Source organism: Ctenopharyngodon idella, chromosome 19, assembly GCF_019924925.1.
Source record: "Ctenopharyngodon idella isolate HZGC_01 chromosome 19, HZGC01, whole genome shotgun sequence".
NCBI lineage: Eukaryota > Metazoa > Chordata > Actinopteri > Cypriniformes > Xenocyprididae > Ctenopharyngodon > Ctenopharyngodon idella.
Genome location: NC_067238.1, coordinates 30158666 through 30185848, shown reverse-complemented (window position 1 = coordinate 30185848; position 27183 = coordinate 30158666). Strand labels below are relative to the sequence as shown.

General features: G+C 39.8%; 4 protein-coding genes across 6 annotated transcripts in view; 1 reads left to right on the top strand and 3 right to left on the bottom strand.

Moving 5' to 3' along the window:
• The first annotated feature begins 1861 nt into the window (after positions 1 to 1861).
• On the top strand, positions 1862 to 4945 carry gpr3 (G protein-coupled receptor 3). Its single transcript, XM_051873766.1, is given in 3 exon segments — positions 1862 to 2193; positions 3217 to 3653; positions 3655 to 4945. Coding segments are annotated over 2 exon segments (981 nt in total). The 5' UTR covers positions 1862 to 2193; positions 3217 to 3218; the 3' UTR covers positions 4201 to 4945.
• Positions 4946 to 8960: 4015 nt separating this feature from the next.
• Positions 8961 to 16919, bottom strand: wasf2 (WASP family member 2). Its single transcript, XM_051872793.1, has 9 exons — positions 16756 to 16919; positions 15159 to 15315; positions 14946 to 15080; positions 13578 to 13731; positions 12971 to 13088; positions 12758 to 12882; positions 12514 to 12681; positions 11968 to 12422; positions 8961 to 9911 (listed from the first exon to the last, which is right to left on the bottom strand). Exons 2-9 carry the CDS (start codon positions 15289 to 15291, stop codon positions 9754 to 9756), a joined length of 1446 nt encoding a protein of 481 aa, XP_051728753.1. The 5' UTR covers positions 15292 to 15315; positions 16756 to 16919; the 3' UTR covers positions 8961 to 9753.
• A 306-nt stretch (positions 16920 to 17225) lies between these two features.
• Positions 17226 to 23491, bottom strand: LOC127501054 (probable methyltransferase-like protein 24). Its single transcript, XM_051872794.1, has 5 exons — positions 22858 to 23491; positions 22193 to 22291; positions 21944 to 22065; positions 19360 to 19582; positions 17226 to 17900 (listed from the first exon to the last, which is right to left on the bottom strand). The coding sequence occupies exons 1-5, from the start codon at positions 23149 to 23151 to the stop codon at positions 17586 to 17588; spliced, it is 1053 nt and encodes a 350-aa protein (XP_051728754.1). The 5' UTR covers positions 23152 to 23491; the 3' UTR covers positions 17226 to 17585.
• Positions 23492 to 25776: 2285 nt separating this feature from the next.
• ahdc1 (AT hook, DNA binding motif, containing 1) overlaps positions 25777 to 27183 on the bottom strand; it is a 31275-nt gene continuing 29868 nt past the window's right edge. For all 3 annotated transcript variants that reach the window (XM_051873839.1, XM_051873840.1, XM_051873841.1), the window contains one exon: positions 25777 to 27079. The gene's annotated coding sequence lies outside the window, so the exon portion shown is untranslated. The remainder of the gene's footprint in view (positions 27080 to 27183) is intronic.

Below are 27183 nucleotides of genomic sequence, written 5' to 3'. Positions count from 1 at the left end.
ACTTCAGACCGCCGTCCTGCGTTTCACTCGTAGCCGAAAAATGCTGTGACTGACTCCATAACCTGTCCATAAACAATCAGTGTACAATTCTGAGAACATATTATATTCTGTACCTTTTTGAATAAAATCATAAAATGTTATGCAAGGCATCAGGTGTTTCCATCACGCGAAAAGACAGACGCGACACTCGTTTAGGTGACTCACATCGCCCCTATATGTTGCTTTGCATAAAATTAAACAATATACAGAACAATAACGGATTTTTAGATAAAATAAAACGTACACAAACCTGTATTTTACCAAAGACATGCACCAATTTGATGGAGCTGCAAAAAGCCTGCGATAAATAACTCAACCCCTGGGTTATTACGTCTGACCCAGGATCTGGGTAAAACAAAAACTACCCAAACACTGGAAAAATAACCCAAAACAATTACCCAAATGGCTCAACCCAGGACTTGGGTAGAAAAAAATAACCCAAGGTTTTTTAGAGGATCATGCAACATGGTGCAGTTGTTACCTTAACGAGGTTGTTCAAATTGTTCCAACCTTTAAGTTAAGTTGGTGTAAATTAATGTATTTAGGTTGATTCAGTGATTTTAAATAATATATATAATTTTTTTTTAGGCTATGTTAATTTTAATGTATTTATTATAATTTTACTTATTTTTTCAGTGTAACTAGCAGGTCTAACCTAGTAATTAGCTGGTGTAACTTGTAGACTATCTTGGGCCAACAAACCAGCTATAACATATACCCCCGGTTTCACAGACGAGGCTTTGAAAGCAACTTCTTTTGTCTCAAAATGTACACCAGTAATGTTTTTTTTCTAAGGCATGTTTATAAAAACTATTTAAAATGTCCTAATTGAACTAAGGCCCAATTCTGGCTTAATCTGATCCCTGTCTGTGAAACAAAACCATAAGGTACATATACATTCCACAACAGTTTAAGGTAGCCAACCAACTTATGATTAAATAATACCAGCTAATTTCCAGCTTAGACCAGTTAGAAACCAGCTTCCACAACACAGCTACCATCATAAACTGGATTTTCCCCCCAACAGCGTAGTCTTCAAAACGGGATTGTTTGACAAATTGTTCAGTATCCTAAGGGGGTTCAACCCTAATAAGTTTCCTCCAGCTGGTGACCACCGGAAGCGCATGCCCTTTTATGGAGAACAGGAGAGTTCCCCGTATTGTAGCGCGCGCCCACCTGCTTCATTGAAATGCAGAGCCACGCGAGCACTGCGACGCCCACGCGCCGAATCTGCCGGGAAGAGCCATAATCTGCATCATCTGCAGGGAAATTATGTCATAGCTATAACCTTCAGCCACCCTAATAGTAACGTTTAAATAAATTGCAAATTAGACAGGTGTGCGAGCGCGCGTACGTCCCTTTTTTGCAACATGATACATTTAGCCGAGTCACTTACAAGGTTATAGATGAACACATGGGAGTTTGTGTTAGTGATTTTGTCAAAGTAATAACCGTGCCACGTACCCAAATAGTGCGGCACAACTGACGTCATCATCAATGAAGCAAGGCAGTTTTTCAGCACCATGGACAGCAGTGACTCACTCTCACAGTCCCTCTCAATCACACTCGCTCGTGCGCACACAGACGCGCGCGTGTGCGCGCGCATGCAAAAATACACGCTTGATTAGTACATTGTGTGTGTTGTGTTAGACAACTAGTTGTAACATTTATCAGAGATTTTTCAATAAAGGCCCTGACTGTGTCTTTTGCTCTTTAACAAGGCCAATTGATTACACTTTGTCCTCTCTCCCGCCGTCGCAGTGGGCGGGGTGAAAGAATGCGGTATTTTTATGAATGAAATTACGACAGAGGCTGGTGTTCCTGCGAGTCTCCTGATTGGTCGACCGGGGCAGAATCGCCCCTCATCATCGTAACTGACGTCATAGGGGAATCGGTGAGGGTATAGCTCGCAGCCCACCGGAGCTGAGTGTTATACAGAAGCGCTCGAAAGACTGAATACAGCGGAGCTACTAAGGAACCTCGCTTTGCAAGAAGAGCAAGATATCTTTTTCACAAGATCTGGAGTTGCACGCGTTTTAGCGGACCCCGTTATTCATTGGCGGCTCGAGCTCAGATTTCTGCGCGCGCTCTAACGGACCTCCAGCTGGATGGTGGCGTGAAGAACTGTCCGCTTTGCAATCTTCTAACGCTTCCGTAAGTCTTCTTTATGCATCTTTATCTACTCTGTGGAATTTAAGTTGACTAGAAGCCTAGTTGTGTTGTCAGAAATGCGCAGGGAGAGTATTTAAGGCATTACGGGATGGCATTGGTGCTTCTTGTATATCTTACATAACCCTGAATGTTATACCAGTCTGCCTGAACTTCAAAACGGTGATTCCCATGCAGGTGCACGTGTAATCCCGCAGGATTCAGGGGATTTATGGAAATATTTCATTTGCTTAAACCTACAAACCCTACTGAAATGATGCAATAATTGTCAGTTTGTAATGATAATGTAATGTGCATAAAACTATAGGCTATACATGTGAGTTAAAAGAAAATATATATGAGGTATAGTATGTGAGATTTACTTATGGGGCTGCAGGGTTATAAGACAAAGAGGCTGGGAAACATTGCTTTAAAATAGATTGATGATATTAATAAGTGGTAAATTGGGCACATGTTGGCCTCAGTTCAAAATAGCCTTTCCATGAACAATGGCTAAAGAACATAAATATAAATAAATAACACTGAAGACTGGAGTAATGATGCTGAAAATTCAGCTTTGATCACAGGAATAAATAACAGTTTAAAATATATTCACCAGTTATTTTAAATTGTAATAATATTTCACAATATTACTGTTTTTACTGTATTTTTAATCAAATAATTGCAGCCTTGGTGAGCATAAAAATCTAGTTTGTAGTAATAGTGTATTTATATTATATTATGTATACATGTTTTTAATGCAGAATGTGTACATATATTATAATTAAATATTATTTTTACAAATTGTGTTTTCAATTCGCTTTTGCCCTTGCTAGCATCTCCAGCAGTACTTGTAGTGTGCAGACTAGGGATGTCAATTTGAATAAGATGTTAACTGCTGTTCATCTTACTCTGCATGTCATCATGAGGTCAGACGTTAGTGTGGAGTGCAGAAGCTCTAGTGCTGAACAGAGTGACAGTCACCCTGCTGTGGATTGCGTGACTAAGCCTTCTTTCCCTCCCTCACAGAAATGGCCCTGAACAACTCTGAAGTGGGCTTAGAAGTCATCTTGGCGATGGACCAACTGCTGGAGCTCACCCCGTCCCATGTGACCCCTAAACCCATGGAGTCCACATTGATGACCCCATGGGACGTCGCCCTGTGCGTATCAGGAGTCTTGATCTGCTGTGAGAATGCGATCGTCGTGGCCACTATCCTCTCCTCGTCGTCTCTGAGGGCACCTATGTTCCTGCTAATCGGCAGCCTGGCCTGGGCGGACTTCCTGGCAGGGGTGGGGCTCCTTTTGCACTTCCTGTCTCGGCGATGCGTGTACTCGGAAGCGCTAGAGCTGGGCAGCGTGGGTCTGCTGGTGAGCGCACTCAGTGCGTCCGTGTTCTCTCTGTTGGGCATCACCCTGGACCGCTTCCTCTCGCTGCATCGCGCGCTGACTTACGGGTCCCGCCTGCACTCACGCGCAAACACTCTGCGCTCTGGCCGTTGGCTGGACTATTGCGGGTCTTCAGGGCGCACTGCCTGCCTTGGGCTGGAACTGCTTGCATGACGGAGAATCCTGCAGCGTGCTTCGCCCTTTGACCCGAGTGCACCTCGCGACCCTGTGCGGCGGCTTTCTGCTGACCTTGGCTTTGATGCTGCAGCTGAACGCCCGTATCTGCAGCGTCGTACTTCGGCACTCGCACCAAATCGCCCTCCAGAGGCACACGCTCCCATCCGCTCGCACGCACACGCGTCGTCGGGTTCACACTCTCGCCCTCATCCTCGCCACATTCGCCAGCTGCTGGATGCCCTTCGCCTTGTACGGTCTTCTGGCCGACGGATCGTCGCCGGCTCTGTATACTTACGCCACATTGGTTCCGGTCACAGGAAACTCTCTGCTGAACCCTCTGATCTATGCCTACAGAAACACACACATTCAGAGAGTGTTGCGACAGGCTTGCTGTTGTTGTCTACCAAACACACCCAGTAAAAACACACACACTCCCAGTGATGTCTGACATCAAGTGCTGAACACTTCAGAAGATTCTATGGTGCCATTAAAGATTGTGTTTCACATTTTATGTCTGTTCCTGTTTGGGAACGTCACTGTGCCAGTTGCCAAATCTCCTGTCTGAAAAGTTAACATGACCACTGTCAGTGACCTGATCTACTCTGCATTGTTTTATTTAACTCTAAAAAGGGTTTATGTAGCAGTGTGTGTCCTTTTTTTTATGTTATATTGAGAAAACTGCCACTGTATCCTTTTAGCTAGTTGCCAACTAAAGGGGTCCAAGCAGAAGCTCTCCTGTTCGCTTTAATGTCTCAGATTTGTGCCTCATTTTATGTCCTCTGAAGTACAGAGTTACTGATGGAATCAAAATCATTTGCACTTTATGACAATGACTTGACTTTTAAGCTGAAACTTGTTTGAATTTCGTTCGTTTTTACCAATCAATCAAATGATTTGCCGTTTGTTATTCTGGCTGATGTTTTTTATACTTCATAAATGTCATGTTTGCACTTACAATGTATTAATGTTGCACAAAATGTCCAAATGTATGAGTGAATGTTTTATTGTTGAAATGAGATGTTTTATGGAAAATGTTTATAAATAATAAATTGTAACGTTTGTACATTTTCTGTTGTATTTTTTATATCAAAAGTGTGAAGTATTGAAATATTAATCCAAAGAATCAGGGTTATTATAGCTGACTACAACCATAAAAAAAAACATTTGCTACTTGAAATAAAATATTAAATGAACGTATTTGATTTCATTGCGTTTCAAAGGTCACAAACATTTCTCATTTAATTTAGTTTAATTTGATAAAATAAAACTGAAATAAAAAATATACAGGCTACATTTAAAAAAAAAAAAAACTAATAAAAATGCTAAAACAACAAAATTTCTAAATCTTTAATATTACACATTACACAGGCGCAATGTGTAAATTTTAGGAGGATGTATTGAATGAAATGCAATATAATATACATAACTATGTTTTCAGTGGTGTATAACGACCTTACATAATGAACCGTTATGTTTTTATTACCTTAGAATGAGCCGTTTCTGTCTACATACACTGCGGGTCCCCTTACACATTGTCGCCATTTTGCGCAGGCATGTTTCTACAGTAGCCCTAAATGGACAAACTGCTCATGTTTGCTTGTCTGGCTACTCTCTGCTGTCTCAGATGACAACATATTTATCCTGTGTTGGCCACCGTAGCTTCTCTATATTGCAATTCACAACCTCACTGCTAGGTGCTGCTAAAATTTACACACCGCACCTTTAAAACAGAAAATATAAAAATAAAAACTAATTCTACATATTAATAGAAACTATAGTGTCTCAGTGATACTAATAGAACACTGCTAAGAATATCGAGAATCACCTAGTGTCTAATTTATTGTGCATCAGATATTTTTACTAAATGCAAACTAAATGTGCTGTTGATACTGAGTAGGACACGGCCCGTTCACACCAAGAAAGGCAACTATAACGATAACACCACACTTTAATGTTCAATATAATCGCGCCTTGTGTTTTGTCGTCTGCCACTTTAAATTATAATCGCGCACTGCCGTTTTGTCGTCTGCCACTTTAAATGCGTGAGCTCTTTAAAGTCAGGTGGACTCTGATTGGCTGTCGTTGTTTTTAATGGTTCGGCTGAAAAAAAAATCATTCTGAAAGTGATTCCAATGATATCGTTACTCGGTCATTGCCGTTATAGCTGTGGTGTGGACTTTAATAGTCTCATAGAATTAGAATGATTATTAAAACCAAAGACTATAGAATAACACGCGTCACTCGCATTGTTTTGAATGGGAGAAAGTGCAACGCGCAATATGGCGGATTAAGTCCGGCCTTATAAATAAGAGCCAGTCGCCAATTGGTAAAGTCATTGCGTCACTGCAGCAGCCGTTAGAAGCTCCGGTTCCTATAGAGAGTATGCACGTGACGTCACCGTCGACCGTTACAACTGTGGTTACGCCCACTGAGTGGCAAAAGACTGAGTGGCAGCATTGGGTTTCAGTGTGAATGCCGCGAAAAACACACAAAACACATCCAAAACAGGCAAAAGCTTTGCGACTGACTGTACAAATAGCTTTGACACAAAATCTGAGGTATATTTTTACAGACTGCTGAAAGCTACAGAAAAAAGAAGCAAATAGGTCACTGCAATTCACAAAAACAGCTGGACTCCAGGCAAAGAAACATGTTTTGCAGTTATCATTTTGTGTCAAAATGTTGGGGTAAAATAATAACCTATATATTGTATTGTTATATGAGTTGTGTGACAACTCATCAATTAAATATTTACCATCTTATATTCTGCATAATTGGGTGTTTTTAAATAAACACTGACAAAAACTATACAAGTTTTAGGGCTGGACGATATGACGAAATATATAACATTGATATAAGTGATCACTCGGATTTAGACCTACCTATATTGTATTTATATAAAGCGTTCACAGGCCGATTTGCTTTATGTATTTCCCCGGCGTCGAAATCAGGCACATATAAATGTCAGGATTCCTGGCTGCATGTCAATATCCATGGATTAGGTTTCTTTGACATGTCATAAAGAACACTTTCGAGCCCAACCTTTAGTGTAATCGTTTGTTTTACTCGCGTTTTCGTAGTTTCCCCTATTAAATCCAGTCATGCAGCAGGTTCTTTTGCCACTCAGTCCAGCTGAGGGAGCGCGTTCCGGCGGGAAAGGTTGTTAAGTCTGACGTCACGCGGCAGCGCTTCCGGGTCCAAACGATCTCATACCACAAGAAAACAACAAACGGTGCTAATATACACACACGATGTGGTGTAATACTGCAAAAAAATTATAATCATAACCTTCATCTCCATACCAAAATTCCAGATGGCCAGACAGTGATTCATCTTTTATAAATCATAAAAATTAATGTCTGTGACGCTGTGAGCACGGAGACTGTTGTGTAGACTGTAAGTATTTAAAACGTTTAACTTTTTTAAATGTTTGATGTTGAGGCTTGGACCCAGAAATTTCGTTCCTGCGCGCTTTAGAACTGCGCATGCGCATTAGATTGATCCAGCCGGAAAAATACCGTTTTTTGTCATGATTCGAGCGTTTAGAAACAAAATTTATGATACAGTTGTTGTTAGATTTCATTGGTGATTTCAAATATGAAATTTAATCGAAAGCTTAGCAAACAGTTTTGGAGAATTTGATGTTTCCCCATTCAAAGAGATAGGAGCTGCACTTACATGCCCGAGAGGCGTTTCAAAGATGGCCGCCGAGTGAAATGACTTGTTTTAAAGGGACTTTGTTAAAACTTGATAGTTAAAGTGGTGTTGTGAATGTGTGTCATTGTATTTAATCTCTGATTCTGAATTTGTATTAAACTGTACAAAAAAAGCAAACTGAATACTTCAGAACTAGCAAATAGGCTAAATACAATTAATTCTCATTTATAAATGATTTAAACATACTATACCAACATCAAATCTTTGTAGATGATCTGGGGCCTCATTTATAAAACGTTCAAATTAATAAAATTTGAACTTAGAGTGTCCATATGCTAAAATCCACACCAACGTTCATATTTATAAAAACGGTCTTTGACGTGGAAAAGTACTTAGCGCCACGTCAGCGTTTCTCAATGTCAAGGAAGGATCCTCGGAAGCCAGAATTTCGAGGATGCTACGTCATCGACATCCGTCGAAGGACTGTTCCAATGTCGAGGATCCTCGGAATTTCAAACAAGGACTGAGTCCTTCGTTCGAAAAATATCCCATATACAGGAAAGGATGCATATGTGTAGCCTTCGCGCTCTCAAATCACCCACAATCCTATGCGCGCAGCTTTGCGATCTTGTTCAAAAAAATTTTAAAAAAATGTCGGACGTTAGCGGGCAATATGCTTTCAAATGTAAGTATATTTACGTTACCAAACATTTGTTATAACTGTAGTAAATATGTCAGATAAATAAAGTTTAACGTTTAAATGCCAGTACAAATTACTACCGTATTGATATTATAAATTATACAAATGCAAATTACGTTATTGATGGCTAACTGAACCGGACCGTCATTTAACAATTGTTAGCTTGGTTGCCTTTTCACTGACGTAATGACGCAATGACGTGCACTTGCTAGTCTGTTCCATTTACGTGTTCTCCGAATGCTAAAGAGGAGCCTCGCCTAGCCTCTGAAGGAAGTGACTTGGAAGGACCAGTCCTGCCAAGGAAGTATCCTTGACATTGAGAAACGCCTCGGGTCTAAGCAGATGTACGCACTTTTCCCTATGGCGGCGAGCCGGAGTACTGCAGGTATCATTCTCAAGTAAAGGATTTGGACGTTGACTGGTGCTGTATGTTAATGACATTATGCAGCGTTTACAAGGCGGATATCTGAAACCATTCAGCAGCGCATATTTTCAAAATCATTTGACTTCTGAAAGAAGAAGCGTACGCACGTTTTTTATGCGTACGTTCGTTCTTTGAATCACACGTAGGCACATTTGAGAAATGATCGTAAGATCAAATGTAGGACGGTTTCTACGGAACATTTTATAAAAGAGGCAAAGTCATATTATAGGCTGGACTGTTGCATTCTTCATTTTCTATGAAGTACCAAAATATTTATAAAGCTAAAGAGCACCTGTGTGGATTCAATGTTTGTCTCAAATAAAGCAGCAGCAGCAGCAGCACACACACAAGCTCAAACATGTCAAAAACAGTTCAGCTATGCACACAGCACACTTATGAAATGACTGTAACAGCAGCAGGACACAACTTTATACATTTAAGATTTTTATTTCAGTTGCTGATAGAAAATTCTCATAATTATTACCCACATACATCAAATAAAACAATCTCACTTTTCTTTGATTTCCAAAAAATCTTGCATAATTTCTAAAACTTTGGCATTAAAACAACAGGCATTATGAAGCAGGCACTTGGGCTGAACAAAGAAAAGAAAAAAACTACATCAGTCAGACCTGAGGGCTGCGATACCGTACGGACACAGCCGGATGCCATTCAAACAGATAACGACTTTTGGTCATGGAGCGTGTGGATATGTGTTACAATGGAATAAAAGGTTATTTCATCCTACAAGGTGCAAGAACTATCATAGACACATCTTATTATTTTAAATATCTGCATTATAAAGTGTGTCTTGTCTTGGTTGTAAGGAAGGCTTTAGTTGATTAGGTTATACAGAGTATTGTTAAATCGTGGGATTGTAACAAAAACGATACTGATGCATAAAGAGGAAAATATGGAAGCACATACACACAAGTACGCGCACACACACACACAGTCTCGGTTTACCTTTGGCCACATTATACAGAGGCACAGCCGCTCTGAAACAGGAGAAGGCTTATCAACTAAATAATTCACACTCTCATTTAGATTAGACTCAACCCTCTGGACACACACAGACACACAAACACACACTATTTGGCCCACTTCCCCTTATTTGCTTTTGGCCTCACTGCAGGTAAACAGGTAATATGAGAAGTGTGAGGTCTAAAAGGAATGATCTTAATGTCATAGCACAGGTGATGAAGAGCGGGACGATAGCGTTAGTCAGACCAGTCATCATCATCAAACTCCGATGAATCATCCTCGGAGTCGCTGCACTCCACGGCAATGCGGCGGGACAGGATGGCTGCGACATCATTGCCCATGTGATCTCTCTTCTCCTGCTCTCGCTGTTCCTCCACCTTACGCAGGTTAAATCCTACGCACACACACAAACAATTTCAGCAAGCTCAGTCACATTTTAAGAAACATTACAAGCTATGTTAAACCACTTAAGGTAAGATCATCATCTCAATTTTAATCTGAAGACAATCTCATAAGAGTAAGCAAATCAATATGTGAGATCAGATCACCTGAAACAGATGTATTCCAGATGGTCAGTGAATTTACAGTCAGCATGTTTACATGCACTCAGTTATAATCAAGCTGCAACTTGTTTTGTGTAGTTTAAATACAGTCTTCATCTCTCTGTCCGAGTATACGTGGCACAATATTTGAAGGATTAAACACACAATGTGCGTCACCTCTGTTTTTTAGGAGTGTGCACACAATGCCAAGGACAGTTAGTCAGATTATGTGTAAACATGCCAGATGAAGCTGTGCTACAACTGCATTATCTAGATCTGTTAGTCAGACTTTGCAAAAAACGGAGTGATACAATATCAGCAAATTCGCATGACAACTTGAACATAAGCAAAATCTGCACAGGGAACTTTTTCACCCTCACACGAAACTCAGGATCAAGTGGATTCCTATTGGAACGACTGGATTTCACTGCAAAATTTACAATGTTTCTGCAGGTTCTATGAAGGTAAAATACTTTTTAAAGACCTTTTTAAGACCAACAATAGGAAATTTATGAAATAAATTGAAGGGAAAACTATACATCAATGTTTTCTAAATGTAATTGTCTAGGGAGAAACACGATGAGTTGTATTAGCAACACTTCAGAGTTTGAAAATACGACTTCTAACAGATATCCGTTACTTTTTAATTCATTGGAAAACTTTTACTGTAACTTCTGATCGCACTGCACATAAAAAAAAAGTGATTTTTGTCATCTTTTTTTCCCAGTACAAAAATCGAAACATTCTTAAATCAAGATACATGTACTCGAGATGCAAAATGACACAAAATATGAAGTCTGTGAAATTTACCAAACTAAAGTGAGTTTGTGATTAAAACAAGAACAAGTATCTACCAGTGGGCACAGAAAAATCAACTTAGGATTAGTTGATTTCAAAATTCAAATTTCCTGATAATTTACTCAGCCCCATGTCATCCAAGATGTTCATGTCTTTCTTTCTTCAGTCGAAAAGAAATTAAGGTTTTTGAGGAAAACATTCCAGGATTTTTCTCCATATAGTGGACTTCAACAGGGACCAAATTACAGTTTCAGTGCAGCTTCAAAGGACTCTACACGATCCCAGACAAGGAATGAGGGTCTTATCTAGTGAAACAATCTGTCATTTTCTAAAAAAATAAATAAAAATAAAAAATTATATACTTTTTAACCATAAACGCTCGTCTTGCACTGCTCTGTGATGCACCATGCATTATGTAATCATGTTGGAAAGGTTACACGTGACGTAGGCGGAAGTACTGCGGTACGGCGAAAAACTCCATCTCATTTTCTCTTCCAACTTCAAAATCGTCCGACATCGTTGTGTTACCTTTTTTTTTTTTTTTTTAAATGCTGTTTGACTTTGTCTTTGCACGTTTGCTTTGTAGACACTGGATCGGTACTTACTCCTAGGTCACGTGTGACCTTTCTAACGTGATTACGTAATGCATGGCACATCGCAGAGCTAGTGCAAGATGAGCATTTGTGGTTAAAAAGTATATAAATTTTAATAAAAAAAAAATAAAAAAAATGACCGATCGTTTCACTAGATAAGACCCTTATTCCTCATCTGGGATCATGTAGAGCTCTTTGAAGCTACACTGAAACTGCAGTTTAGACCTTCAAACAGTTGGTAGCCGTTGAAGTCCACTATTCTGGAATGTTCTCCTCAAAAAACATAATTTCTTTTCGACTGAAGAAAGACAAACATCTTGGATGACATGGGGGTGAGTAAATTATCAGGAAATTTTAATTCAGAAGTGAACTAATACTTTAAGAGCTTTTTAAGATCTGTAGAAACCCTGATTTAGCTGAGTAATGGTAAATGTGACGCACCTTGAAGTGTGTACATGACATTTTAATTATTGTTTAATCTAAATTAAGAGTATATAAATGTATCTAATTATGTTACCTTGACGGATGGCTGAAAGAAGGTCACTGCGAGCGTCACCCTGGGCTGGAGCAGGCTGGGCTTTGGGTGCGGCGGGAGCAGGAGCTCCTGCTGAGGGAGGTGGGGCTGGAGCAGAGGGTGGAGGAGGACCTGGAGGAGGAGGTGGAGGGGGAGGAGGAGGTGGTCCACCTGACATGGGTGGCGGAGGAGGAGCTGGAATACAGGCTTCCATGGGTGGTGGAGGTGGGACAGATGCAGAATTGTTGGAGAACGGAGGAGGAGAGGGGGGTGAATCAAAACCTAGCGGTGGTGGAGGTGGGATCATGCCACCGGGAGGTGGAGGTGGTGGCGGTGCCAGAGGAGGAGCCACAGTTGGACGGCCTGGAGAAGAAGGCATCGTTGGTGGAGCTGGAGGAGGATGACTGGGGCTTAAAAGACTGCTACGCTTTGGAGGCGCACCACCAGATTCATTATACCTGGAAGAGAACAAGTGTTCGTCAGCTCAGAAATAAACCTGCATCTGATACTCAACAACAGGGAAATCATAGGCTATTTTAAGACACTCACGGTATGTCTGGAGGTGGTGGTGGTGGGAAGTCCTCTTGCATTGGAGGCGGGAGAGGAGAGCCGGGATCATAGCTGTAGGAGTTAGTGCTTTGGTCCAAATACCCATCAGAGTGATTAAAACCATCATCACCAGAGCCAATACTGCCGTTCAACACTTCTGAGGAGTTACTGTTAGAGACACATACATTATAATATTAAACTTACATAGACATCAATAGTATCCTTTAACAGATGTTTTTATTACCCCATGCCATCGTTTTTGGGGACAACGAACTCCTCCCCCATTTTCCGGCGTTCCCATTCTTCTTTACGGGTTTTGATTTTGCGAGGGTTCAAGTTCCTTCGATTAGGGTTGTCATCTTTCTTCTTCTGCTCTCAAAAAACACAGAAATACAATAACACAAACATGTTGTGCATTCTGACAGGTATTTTAAGGTGGTGTACTTGCATCTCTCACCTTGTGCCTGCGTTTCTCTTTTATAATGTCCTTGGTATCTTGAAGCATTTTCTCTTTCCAAAGGTCGAAGAAATAAGACGGATCAGTGTAGAACTTCAGAGCCTCCTTACCATCCTCCCTGGAAAACAGAAAACACTTTAATCATGTTGAACACTTAAAACACTCAAAAAAAGGCTCAATGTGCTCTGATTGGTCAGCTGGATCAGTGTGTTGTGATTGGTCAACCACTTTGAGTGTGTTTGGGAAATGTCAACACACTACTAACTAACTCAACCAGGTCCCGCCCCTTTATTTTGCATATGTCTTGGGCAGAATTATTTAAATGAGGAATACTGTGACGTGTTTCGTTCCCGGAAGAAACTCAAGGCTACAAAGGAGGCGTTTCAGGGAGTTCAGAAACAGTGACACTCATATAGAGGATAACTCCCGCTGGAGGGACTTTGCAGACCTTTTTCATGCTCAAACAGCAACATTACACACTAAAGAAAGTTGAACATGTAAATAAGCATAATAGGTCCTCTTTAAAGTTAATTTAAATGAAAAAACTACATCGTTCTGCCTTTATTCGGTCGGTAAATGGTGGTCAGATGCGTATTAATGTGTATACCTGTAAGAGCTCAGGTTGTTGAGGGGGGGTGGCTCGTTGCAGGTCAGATAGGTCTCATGGATAGGCTGTGGTAGTGACAACCTAATGAAGAGCTGCTGATCCTGGATGAAATTGGAGTGGAAGGCTTTGCGGCTGGTGATTGCCTGAAGGGAAACTGAAACGAGAAAGCAAAAATAGGAGAAAGGGAAAGATAATGACATTTAGAATAAATTCATCACTGTTCAAAAACCACAAATTAAAGGCCCATTCACACCAAAAACATTAACTATAAAGATAACTATAACTATATTAGCGTCCACACCATTGTTCAGTGTATTCTTAATGCAGATCTGTCATCTGCCACTCTAAACGCTCAAGATCTTTAAAGTCTGGTGGTTTCTGATTGGCTGTCAATGTTTTAATCATTCATCAGTTGAAAAAAATTGTTCTGAAAGTGATTCATACGATATTGTGCCGTTATCATTATAGCTGTGGTGAGGACTCTGCTATTCTTCTATATTTAGAAAGATTTTTAAAACGATATCTTTGTCATTTGTCACTTTTAGTGTGAACGGTTCACACTGCACATAGATCTGATCTTTATGGCAACAGTCATTTTGCAAGTGATAATATCAAATTTGTTTTGCTTTAGTAATGACTATGATGCACAGTGATATAGTGGAGTAGATGCGAAAAACAAAAGTTGGATATGGGGGGGAAAAAAAAAGAAAAAGAAGAAAATAATACAAAAGAACTAATCAAAAGAGTTGAACACATACATGCATACTAGGGATGCACCGATATGAAAATTTTGGCCGATACTGACCCTAAGCCGATAACCGATATATTGGCCAATAAATCTAAATCCAAATTTTTATATTATTTTTCAGAGTCTGATTACAAAAACAAAAGTATCACAGTTAAAAGCCATGTCCCAAGCACACAATTATAATGTACTCATTTTAATATTATGTAGCCTATATGACAGACTTGCGCTATATGTTGCACTTAACTGTATTTTCCTTATTGAAGTGATTTCAATCATATTTCAAGCAATTCAAAACCATCATGGAGGACAGAGCGCATCTGAAGGAAATAATCCATTATTTATCGGCTTTAATATATCGGCCAAATTTTCTTATCGGTCTGATAACTATAACATTAAAAATGAACACATATCGGCCGATACCGATATGGTGACCAATATATTGTGCATCCCTAATGCATACATAACATAAGCAGCTGGAATCAAACTTAACGCAAAATTAACAACTCTGTTTTCTGCAACAAACCAACGTGGTCCAAAAAGGATTTTATTAAATCTACAAATGTCTCACAAGCCCCATAAATTAATGAAATGCCTTGATTATAACCCAGTCTGTATCTTACCTTCCTCTTCTTTAGGGTCCAGCTGGGTGACTTTGACCTGCAGCTTGTCCACTCTCTCTCCCAGCGTGTTGACCCGTTCGGCAAACGAGCTGGCTTGAATAAACAGTTCGCCAAACACATCCTCTGCATACTTACCTATGATTAAACGACATGTTAAAAGCAGAAACACACAACTGATTTTCTTCTGAAACACTCCATTACACAAACACTTACTAAGTGATCCGAGCTGGCGAATGATGTTGGCAAGTGTGATGTTGGTCACACACTCCAGTTCACTCTTGATCGTATTTGGCAGTGTCTGGCGACAGAGGTGCCTTGGTTCGATGTTTCGCGTCACCAAAGGCATGATGGGAGCTTATCAGTCACCTTCCTCTTTTAGACAAAAAAAACAAACAAAACAAAAACAAAAAAAAATTCACATAATGCATTACGGATACTGTCATTAGCTGTGCTGGTAGGATCTATAACACACTGCTGCTCTTTTTCTTTTCAGATTGCACATATCCAACACACACGCACACACACACACACACAGCCGTATATGTGCTCAAAGCAGAACCAAAACTGCTGCTGTGTTTCTTCTGCCAAGACGCAACTTATAGCCTAATTTCTGCAGTTCAACACCAGCAAGCAACTACCCTCTAACTCTTCTTGTATTTGGGTTTGAAAGTAAATACTGCACCAATAGCACATACTATACTATACAATATACAACACTAATACATAAACAAAAATGTTCAGTTATTTTAATAAAGTTGTTCTATAAAAAAAGTATATTTAAAAAAGTGTTTCTGTTGTGGTTTTTACAAGTCACAGCCACACACACACACACACACACATACACATATAAATATATATATATATATATATATATATATATATATATATATATATATATATATATATATATATACACACACACACTCTCACACACACACAGTAGAGGCCAAAAGTGATATCTGTTTTTAGTGAAAAGTTTCATTAACCTATCAAAATATGAGGAAAATATTTTATATATGAGGGTAGAACAAAACACTACACTTGATCAAGGTGTTTAACACAATTATACGGCAAAATAAAAAATAAAAATAAAAAAAAAGCATAGAAAAACAAAAAGCTCACAGGAAAAAGCACACACTGACTACTACATACATGTAATCAGCTATTTATATTTTGTTGGTTCTCTCTTGTTTAAGCACGTGTTCATAATTTCTTTGCATCACAAAAATTATGTATACACAATTTGGCAGGTTTCATTGAGTTAAAACAAATAAATAACAATAATAAAAAACAAATAAAATAATTGACTTAAAGCATAACTACGCAATAAGCTTACACATAAATGGTGAAGATGTAATTTTTTGATAATCACTTTTAAGAATGTTAAATATAGGATTCATTTCACACATTTAAATCATATAATTCTGGTAAGAGTCAGGAATTAGTGCCTGAGCATGAAGCAATAAATGTTCACCCATCAGACTTCCTACATTGGGAGGGAGTGGAGGCTCACAACATACCAGCCTAACTTTGTTTGTGGGAAAAAAAGATAAGATCAAATCAAAGCTGTTCCCAGTAAACTGATGTCTGGTTCAGAAGTAAACGCTATGGTGATATCAAAATGACACAAGGTTATTTGTCACGAGTGTTTAAAAAAGCTTCAAAAACTAGTAGCGGAGGCCTAAACTCTCTGAAGCGTCTGTGAAGAGCAGGAAGTGATTAGCGTTAGCTGCCTACATACTGTCAAGTCGCCAACCCAACAGCGACTCTTTCACACTTTACGCACATATAAAGTACTTTACAGTCTTACCTGAATATTTGTAAAGATTTGGCCGTAAATGCCGACGTCTTCTGGCTTCTCAACTACCTCAACAGTACCATTCCCTGAGTTTAATGCCGTCCATAATTTTCTGAGCCGACAAAATGTCTACAAGTACTGTAACAAGAGCTGTATGGCAGCGACAGTTCAGTCCCGCATTTGGTAACTTTTCATTGGACGGCGCGTGGTAATCCAAAGATTCGATTGGCTGTTGAGCCCGTCAATCACAGAAAAGGGGCGGATATGGAAACTGGAATCTTGAAAGCGCAACTCCACCCTAGCGGCTTGAAAACATCTGTTTTTGAGAGAGGAGGGCTAATTCCTGAGCGTCGGGCCAGTCCGAACAAATCCGAAACATGGCGAAATTCAGAGAACACCAAGTGGGACCGTGATTTTAGCATTTTTTTTGTGTGTGAATCAGATGCAGCCCATGATTTCATTGCTCACTGAAGAACAAATAAGACATTTTTGTGTATATTTTATTTCATTTTAAACAATGCACTTGAAAAATATTGCACGTAGCCCTATTGTATGAAAATGACTTTAAAGTGAATGTAATATGACTGTTAAATGATTATAGAATTAATTGCGCGCACAATGCAGTACCGTTCACAACCACTAGACGGCATTTCTTAGCATGTAGACAGAAACAAATCATACTAATATGCAACTTTACCTCTTTAAAATGTGATGTATATTTGTATGCATTTAACATGTCAATTTCATTAAACAACCCTGCTTTGGTTTAAAGTACTCTTAGACACATCTGTCATCTGTCTTTTTCAGTTTTGCTTCTGTGTCTATACAGGTTTTGCAGTGGGTTATCTGGCCTGCTCTCTTGTCCTTATCCAGCTGAGTGTGTATGAGCTGTGTGAGTTGGCCAGTTTGTGTCTCAGCACTATGTGTCCCGGGCCAGGTGCGGAATGCACGAGTTGGAGTCCTGAGATGCGGACGGCTCTCAGTACACTGTACCAAAAACGCACCACCTCCTCTTCATCTCCACCCACCTCAAACCCCGCCCACTGCAGATGAATGGTCAGAATGAGCTGATTGATCCTTTTGAGAGTTCCATCCTTAATCCAGCTTTCTAAAATGCGCCATTCGGCGCTCTCCAAATCCATACACAGGACATCCACCTACACAAACAAGACACTAAATGAATGTGACATTTTGAGATCAAGCAAAAAAAAGCAAGAGATGACACTTAAAAAATATTGTATTCGTATGAAATCTGCTCTTTTGTGACCAAAGATTAAATAGAATACACATACACCAATCAGGCATAACATTATGACCAGTGACAGGTGAAGTGAATAACGGCACCTGTTAGTGGGTGGGATATATTAGGCAGCAAGTGAACATTTTGTCCTCAAAGTTGATGTGTTAGAAGCAGGAAAAATGGGCAAGCGTAAGGATTTGAGCGAGTTTGACAAGGGCCAAATTGTCGACTGGGTCAGAGCATCTCCAAAACTGCAGCTCTTGTGGGGTGTTCCCGGTCTGCAGTGGTCAGTATCTATCAAAAGGTCCAAGGAAGGAACAGTGGTGAACCGGTGACAGGGTCATGGGCGGCCAAGGCTCATTGATGCATGTGGGGGCGAAGGCTGGCAAGTGTGGTCCGATCCAACAGACGAGATACTGTAGCTTAAATTGCTCAAGAAGTTAATGCTGGTTCTGATAGAAAGGTGTCAGAATACACAGTACATCGCAGTTTGTTGCGTATGGGGCTGCATAGACGCAGACCAGTCAGGGTGCCCATGCTGACCCCTGTCCACCGCCGAAAGCATCAACAGTGGGCATGTGAGCATCAGAACTGGACCACGGAGCAATGGAAGAAGGTGGCCTGGTCTGATTAATCACATTTTCTTTTACATCATGTGGATGGCCGGGTGCGTGTGCGTCGCTTACCTGGGGAACACATGGCACCAGGATGCACTATGGGAAGAAGGCAAGCTGTGTGATGCTTTGGGCAATGTCCAAAAACCTTGGGTCCTGCCATCCATGTGGATGTTACTTTGACACGTACCACCCACCTAAGCATTGTTGCAGACCATGTACACCCTTTCATGGAAACAGTATTCCCTGGTGGCTGTGGCCTCTTTCAGCAGAATAATGCGCCCTGCCACAAAGCAAAAATGGTTCAGGAATGGTTTGAGGTGTTGACTTGGCCTCCAAATTCCCCAGATCTCAATCCAATCGAGCTTCTGTGGGATGTGCTGAACAAACAAGTCGATCCATGGAGGCTCCACCTCGCAACTTACAGGACTTAAAGGATCTGCTGCTAACATCTTGGTGTCAGATATCACAGCACACCTTCAGAGGTCTAGTGGAGTCCATGCCTCGACGGGTCAGGGCTGTTTTTGCAGTAAAATCGGGACCAAAACAGTATTAGGAAGGTGGTCATAATGTTATGCCTGATCGGTGTACTGTATATATCTTATTATGAGTCACTTTTGCTATGACGCCCTTCTGTGAACATAGACTTAAGTACATAAAGGCAGAACTTTAGTGTGATTCAGCACTGGACGGTGAGTGTGAAATTATTTGTGACATGTAGGAGAATCAGAAGTCTGAATGAGTGCATTTGTGTGTAAGTACCGTTGTGTGGCCCAGGGACTCCATAATGTCAAGCAGCCTATGCTGTACATTACCCATGAGGCCTGCTTGTGAGTGACTGCGTGGGTTTCTCCAGTCTAACCAAGCCCGATGATTCTTAATATATGCAGGCTCTCGACCCCCTCGACCGCTGGGGTCAAAGCGATGAACCTCACACCCCGCGTACAACACTGTGTCTAAAAATGCAGCATCCTTCCCATCCAGACTATGAAGATACAGACAAAAGATTCTGTTGATTTGGAACAGCCTGAAACATCCCGATGAACAGTCCAACCAATTACCGCTTCCCTGCATCAGTCATGACATGTCGAGGAAAAGAGCTACAGAATCTGGGGCAACCTTCAGTTTTGTTGTTTTTTTGTTTTTTTTTGGAGATTATATACAACAAATCCCACCCTTCCAGCTTAACAAAGAAACAAGGAGCCCTAAATGGCTGACATGTTTTGAAATTAACCAGTTTGGTCTTAAATGTGCTGGCTGTTTTAAAGAAGTTCAAGCAAAAGATCAAGTGCTACCTTATACATACATTGTTCATAACATTAACAAGTACACTGTCAGATAACGTTTTAAAATCAGCATGAAACGTTATTGATCTTCCATACCGCATAACTTTCAATAAAAATCTCATAACTCGATTTTTGGTTGAAACAGCAGACTTCTCTCTGGTGACGTACGCTTGACTTCTCTAATCATTTATTCTGCTTGAAGCCCGCCCCTTTCTTGCAATAGAGTGCAACAGTACCCGCCCACTTTTTCAGTGGCCTTGGTTCGGGAAGTATTTTTCCTATTCATTTTCCATAGAGATTTTTAAAAATGTCTTTGTTTAAGAGTTATAAGCTATAAAAAAAAAAAACCAGCTATGAGGTGAATCACAATATTACAAACCTTGATTTTGAAGCAAAAAAGTACTTGAAAATGAAAAGGCAAGACTGTTTATTAATTTAAAGATGTAGATTATGTATATGGAAACAATATTTTACATTGCAAAATATGCATATATATATATATATTTTAAGCCAGTAATTTATATCTTTTGCTGTAGTGTGTCAGTAGGAAATATCAGTTGACATTTCCAAACATTCATTTTACCATTAATTTTAATAATCCAGTGAGATTTTTGAATCCACAAGGAGTCTGACAACAGCCGGTGCTCCACACATGAGATCTGATCTCACCATGATGGAATCTGTCTGTGATTACATGAAGAAACAGATGAAACTGAGACAAACTAAATCCAGAAGAACTGTGGCTGTCTCCAAGACGCTTGAAGAAACCGACCGGCAAAGCACCCTGAAAAATGATGCCCAAGTGTACCTGGACAAAAGCTGTTTTAAATGCAAAGCGTGGTCACACCAAATATTGATTTTATTTAGTTAATAGAAGTTAACTGATAAATAAAATCTATTTAGGACAGTATTTTTGAAAGCATCCTCACTTCGGTTTCTTGGAGACAGCCACAGTTCTTCTGGATTTAGTTTGTCTCAGTTTCATCTGTTTCTTCATGTAATCACAGACAGATTCGATGATGGTGAGATCAGATCTCACGTGTGGAGCACCGGCTGTTGTCAGACTCCTTGTGTATTCAAAAATCTCACTGGATTATTAAAATTTATGACAAAATGAATGTTTGAAAATGTGAACTGATATTTCCTACTGACACACTACAGCAAAAGATATAAATAACTTGCTTAAAACCATTTTTGAGGGGGTGAAAATACTGACATGCCTAAGACTTTTGCACAGTAGTGTGTGTATATATATATATATTACACACACACACACATATCAAAAACATTAAAAAATTATGATATGATAAAATTATGATGAACTCAAGTATTTAAAATTGACTCAAAAGATCTTCATGAGTGGCTGGCGCTCTCTCTCTCTCTCTCTCTCTGTCTCTATATTTATATATATATATATATATATATATATAAGCAAGTACTATATATAACAGGTACTGTATATATATAAAATTGATCTTTAAGAGTGGATCGGCGCTAAAGAGCTCTTTTGGCATGATTTGTTTGTTTCAATTCTCTGGTTTGTGGAGATATTTTTGCAGAATCATGGGTAATGTAGTTTTTCACCAGAAAGTTCACTATTAAAAGCAATCATTTAAAATATAAGTTGAAATAATGCGGACCGATGTCTTCAACAAGAGCACAGATTAACAAACTCGTAGCTCACAGTAGGTTAAAGGTTTATAAGTTACCATTAGAAATCAATTTGCCTACGGAGAATAAATGGGATTTTTACTTCCAGTAACCAGACTGTTGCACTCTACAGACTGCAAGTTTGCATTCAGATCTCCCGCCATCCAGTCAACAACTGATGGATGGAAGTTGCAACCCACCCTACATTTTTTTCTTTTTATTAGAATATACATTTTATTCGGATGCACAGCACAATATGTTGCCAGTTTCATTTTAAAAAGAGATGCATTTTTTGGGGAAAGCTTCAATTAAATAAGCATTTTTGGGGGGTTAGAAGGTGGCACCCCCCTCGGTAGCAATCAGAACTTAATCTGCTTTAGTTATATATATATATATATATATATGTTTACCTGAATGAGTAGGCCACACAGCCTCTTTTGCCCTTCCAGTGGTTAATGCATAAAACATCCGAGTGACCAGGAGAGTGTTTAGATTGATTCCCATCTGAATCCTGAACCACAGAGCAGTTCACCTGCAGAGTGTGACAGCAAAAGTCCAGATCCCTCACTTATAAAGTCCATTTTTATAATATGCACCTTCATATTGTTACGTAAGACAAGAATGATCGAGCCAGGAAGCGTTATAGTAAGCTACACCACCTCTGTTGTGGTGATGAACTGGGTAAGACGCAGCAGCTCTGCAAAAAACGAGGGTTGTTTTGATGCCCATGGCTGCAGTATCAGCTCTCTGGCTGCGGCCTGTAAACACACAAACACAAACATCTCTCTCATCTTGGCCAAATTTCAAATGCACATACAAAAATGTTAAAACAGGGATGCAGTGGAGGAGGGTCAGGCATTCGATAGCCACTGTGCTTCAGGCAGGAGAAGTTGCAGCTTGTTCGGGGTCACAGAATGTGCCCTTTTGAAACCAGAGGTTGAACAAAAGAGAACTTTTTAAAACCTAGGCTGCTGGAAATTGAGCCTCTCCCAAAACATACAACAACCCTGTTTAGTAACCATGGAGACACTAGACTAGAGGAAGAGGGGATATGACTCACTGAGGAACTCACTGTTGTGGGGGAGGTGGGGGCGGACAGTGAGACAAACAGAGAAAGGGAGAGCGAGAGACTATTTTTCAGAACATTTTTCCATGTTAAAGTGTCTAGGAGGGATCCCCGTGTATTTTGCCAAGTCACACATACGTTTTCCAATCCCTCCAGATAAAAAATTTTTTTAATATTAATTTTAAAATTCAGCCTATTTACTAGAGTTGAATATTAGGAAGATCATAGCCCTAAAACTGAAATATAAAAACAAATTACCTGAGGTCCTTCAAGCTCGTTTTCGTCTTCGTATCCTGTCAGTCTTGAATCCTCGTCAGTCCAGAGACCGCTTTCCAAATCCCGCTCATTTTTTCTAACCTCAGACGTCAGCGACCCGCCATCATTCCTCTCTATGCTTATAACGAGAAAAGCAGGTTGGTCATCGCTCGTGCTGCTAAATGCGCGCGGCACCGTTAAACTAACCAGTAATTGGACGAGCACTAGCACCGATAGACCTATAATAAATACACGGTGGGAAATGCCTCTTAGCCCGCTAAAGTTACAAGCGGCCATATCTCTCCCCTCTCTCGAGCTTTGAGTGACCCGTGGGAGCGCAGACACCAGAAATGGAGAGTCGGCGCCACCGTGACTTTCTGGCTTGAGGGCACTGGGATCGAAAGCTCACTGCTGGACACCATCAACAAATACTAGTGCGCGTGTGAGTCAAGTTTTTGCCTACACCAGCCAACGACATACTAAATAATGTCTTAATGAAAAAAATCGGTGTGTGAATTGGAACAGTACAGATAATAGCAGCAGTCACTGGAACGAGCCATTCAAACTCAGACAGTCACGCGCACACACCACCCCCGCGCGCGAACATATTTCACTACTATGTAGTAGTGTGGAAAAACAGCGCGTCAAATGAGTAGGACGTCCAAATATCCACACTTCATAATTCAGTAGGTGAGTAATACCCTCATGTCGTAGGCTCTGAAGCGTGCAGCCAGTGGACACTAGAAATTATAATTCAGTGGGAATTTGGATGCTGCTCATCATTATAAATCCTTTCACCTTTCAGTTAGGCTAACACTATCAAAAATGGAAGCCGACGGCAGATCATGTCTGTTCTTTATGTAAAATAGGCCCACTGGTGGTTTGCAATAACCACTTTAAAAACAAAAGGTCCATTTGCAGAAAAGATGGTGTTTCTATACACCAGTAAACACAAATTAAAATTGACTTGTTAGTCAGGAATATCTTCTACATCACTTTCCCATTTAAACTTTACTGCTTTTACTTGTTCCTTAATAAACAATTAATGTTTCTTAATGAACGATAACAAGTTGGCCTACTTGCTAGTAGGTCTATTAAAGGGTTAGTTCACCAAAAAATGAAAATTCTGTCATTAATGCTCACCCTCATGTCATTCCAAACCTGTAAGACCTTCGTTCATCTTTGGAACACAAATTAAGATATTTTTGATGAAATCCGAGAGGTATATGACTCGTCCATAGACAGCAATTTAACCACTATTTTCAAGGCCCAGAAAGGTACTAAAGACAGTCATGTGACTGCAGTGGTTCAACCTTAATTTTATGAAGCGACGAGAATACTTTTTATGCGCAAAAACAAAACAAAAATAACGACTTTATTCAACAATATCTTCTCTTCTGTGTCGTTCAGCGCTTCAAGGTTCTACGTCAGAACGGCAGCTCAGTATTGGTCGACGCTGAGCAGCACGACGCATGCGTGTGATGCTGACACAGGAGCCAGCCAATAATAAGTCGACGTTCTGACATTGAACCTGGAAGCGCTGAATGTAAACAGTGTATACTGTATTTGCCAGGTGCATATATTTAAACATATGTGACCCTGGACCCTGGAATTTTTTGAAATGTATACATTATCTGAAAGCTGAATAAATAAGCTTTCCATTGATGTATGGTTGATTTATTAGGATAGGACAATATTTGGCCGAGATAAAACTATTTGAATATCTGGAATCTGAGGGTGCAGAAAAATCAAAATATTGAGAAAATTGCCTTTAAAGTTGTCCAAATTAAATTTTTGATATATTTACGGTACAAAATTTACAAAATATCTTCATGGAACATGATCTTTACTTAATCGATAATTTTGACCCATGCAATGTATTGTTGGCTTTTGCTGCAAATGTACCTGTGCAACTTATGACTGGTTTTGTGGTTCAGGGTCACATATTATAAGCAATAACTAAGAAACAGGAGTACACTAATGCAGCCAGACAGTGGCAAGACAAATATCAAACCACTCAAATAGAGAACACAGAGAATGGGGTAGTAAACAGATCAAGTCTCTTTCTTTCTTTTTATGTCTAACTTATGACTTGTCTTTTAGCATCCATGTAGGCCTAAAATTTTATATTAGACGATAAGCCATACATTTGTTTTTTGATGCGCAATTCCCTTGGGTTGATCTTTTGAAGATAACTGGCATAATTGTCCAATATTTTCACATTCTCAACACAGTGGGGCAGTGCAAGGATGAGAAATGGAAGTTTATGTTTCATACCCCCCCCCCCCCCCCACACACACACACACCCACACACACACACACACATACTACACACATACAAACTGATCAATGAAAAATGTACACTATTCTCACGGCCTCCTTCACTCAGATTACTTCCTTTCCATAAATGTCATAATTCCCATACAACCTTTTCTTCATTTCTCTGAAATCTCTGCTCGTGTCCTCATCTGAACTCATCTCCTGTTAGAATGTCTGACGACAAAAGCACAATTGCCTTGTTCCAAATGCCTGAGTAGTGCTGCATGGCTGGAATGCAAAAGAGGCACCAAAACCACTCACACAAAAAGAATTGTTTCGATACCTTTTCAGAAAGAAATGTTTTGGGATATAACATTATAATGAACCATCCAGTTTGATCGTGCTCATGCTGCACACATATACATACATTACATCAAGAGTAAATAATTTAAAGCATAATTAAAAGTAATGCACTTTTTATCATAAAAATGTAATTGGACAGTCATCTGAGTGAGATCTGACACTTTTGTTAAACGTCTTAGTAAAGGTGATAATAACTGCAGGTTAATATCCATTGTATTTTTATTTTCCTGCTTGGCCACCAATGGACCTCATTTCATTTTCATCATATTTCCCCAACCACAGAGGAGAGGCAGGACAAAATTAAACAATGATCAGAACATAATGTGTATTTAAATATTTTCACCTCAGATACAGTATATGGAACAGACAGATACAATATTTCATCACAAAAAATCACTGTACGACACAGCGGACCACAAGAAATACGAACAGAGGGATGAAAGAAAAAGAGGAGGATAATATGCATTGTCCACACCCTGAGCTTCAGGCCATCATATCCAGGGTGAAAAGTACCCTGGCCTTTAAACATCTTGACAAGGACAGCATCTTTCAGGGGCAGTGCATGGGTGTCTGTCCTCCTGTTATGATAAAAACACACAAATGAGAGTTGGATGTTGGGCACAAAGTGACCATGCTGCAGATCCAGAGCGGCGGTTGAAGGGATCAAATTTGGACACATTCCTGTGAGACCAGACCAGGCCACTGATAAAAAAGATTACTTAAACTGTACTTGCACAAACCCAAGCTGAACAATTTAAAGCCACATAAAACTGGTATTTCCCTCATGTGTTCTTACAGCAGTTCCAAAACACTGTCATGACATTGCTGCTGTAACATATCTCTTTCAGCAGGACTCTGAGATTCGGTTGTTTTCATAGCAGTGAGCTCCTCAAGTGATCAAAGCATTTGAGTAGCTTATGTACAAATGCTGTTTTTTTGTTTTGTTTTTTAAAAAAATGTTGAACTTAAGAGTGAGAAGAGGGCAGAGTTTGTGCAGTCACCATTCATAGATGCTGAAGGAAGTGGACCTTTAGGATTAAGTAATCTCCCCAGTGACAAAATCAGAGGAGGCTTTGAGACTGAAACAGACAAAGAGGGAGCAAGTTCAGGATGTAGACAAAAACCTTTTGTGTGGTCTCGTACATTGGTTGGGTTTTTGGGCATCAGTGAAATGTGAGTGTGTGTGAATCACATTTGCACAGTTGCACTGTAAAAAGAAAGGGACAAGGTTGTTCCCTGCATTTCATCAAATTGGTTTCTTCGTGATACTAGCAGTGTCCATTCTTTGTTTAATAAGTCCCTAGCCCAAGCTGTGTAGCAATATTAGTTTGCAAGTCTTTTTGTGCGTGCATTTGCATTTGCAAGTCAGCGTATGAAAAGTATATGTTCATCACAATGTTTTGTGAGCACAGAGTATGTTTGTGTTCGTGCATGTGTTTCTGTGTCTGTCCATGTGTATGCATTTGGATCTTGATTGTCACTGCTGGAGAAGTCTTTATTTAGTCCATAGCTCTGAAACTCTTCAGTCTAACTCAGTAAGTGTCTTCCAAAGCTTATCCTTTAAAAAAGATTAAAAATATGAAAAGGGTACTGTCCATTTCATCTGTCAAGGGGAAAAAAAAGAATAATCAAATGAGGGTTGGTCTCAATACATAAACTTGTATCACAATATAGATTGTGGTAGCATTAAAGTATTTACTTGAACAA

Bases quoted from the DNA above. Each gene is read 5' to 3' on its own strand.
- wasf2 (XM_051872793.1), bottom strand. From the start codon at position 15,291: ATGCCTTTGGTGACGCGAAACATCGAACCAAGGCACCTCTGTCGCCAG. The intron at 13,089-13,577 runs GTATACACATTA...TCTGTTTTCCAG, and splicing joins AACAACCTGAGCTCTTACAG to GGAGGATGGTAAGGAGGCTC. The intron at 12,423-12,513 runs GTGAGTGTCTTA...GTTCTCTTCCAG, and splicing joins CCACCACCTCCAGACATACC to GTATAATGAATCTGGTGGTG.
- LOC127501054 (XM_051872794.1), bottom strand. From the start codon at position 23,151: ATGGCCGCTTGTAACTTTAGCGGGCTAAGAGGCATTTCCCACCGTGTA. The intron at 22,066-22,192 runs GTGGTGTAGCTT...CACACTCTGCAG, and splicing joins AGTTCATCACCACAACAGAG to GTGAACTGCTCTGTGGTTCA. The intron at 17,901-19,359 runs GTACTTACACAC...TTGTTTGTGTAG, and splicing joins AGTCCCTGGGCCACACAACG to GTGGATGTCCTGTGTATGGA.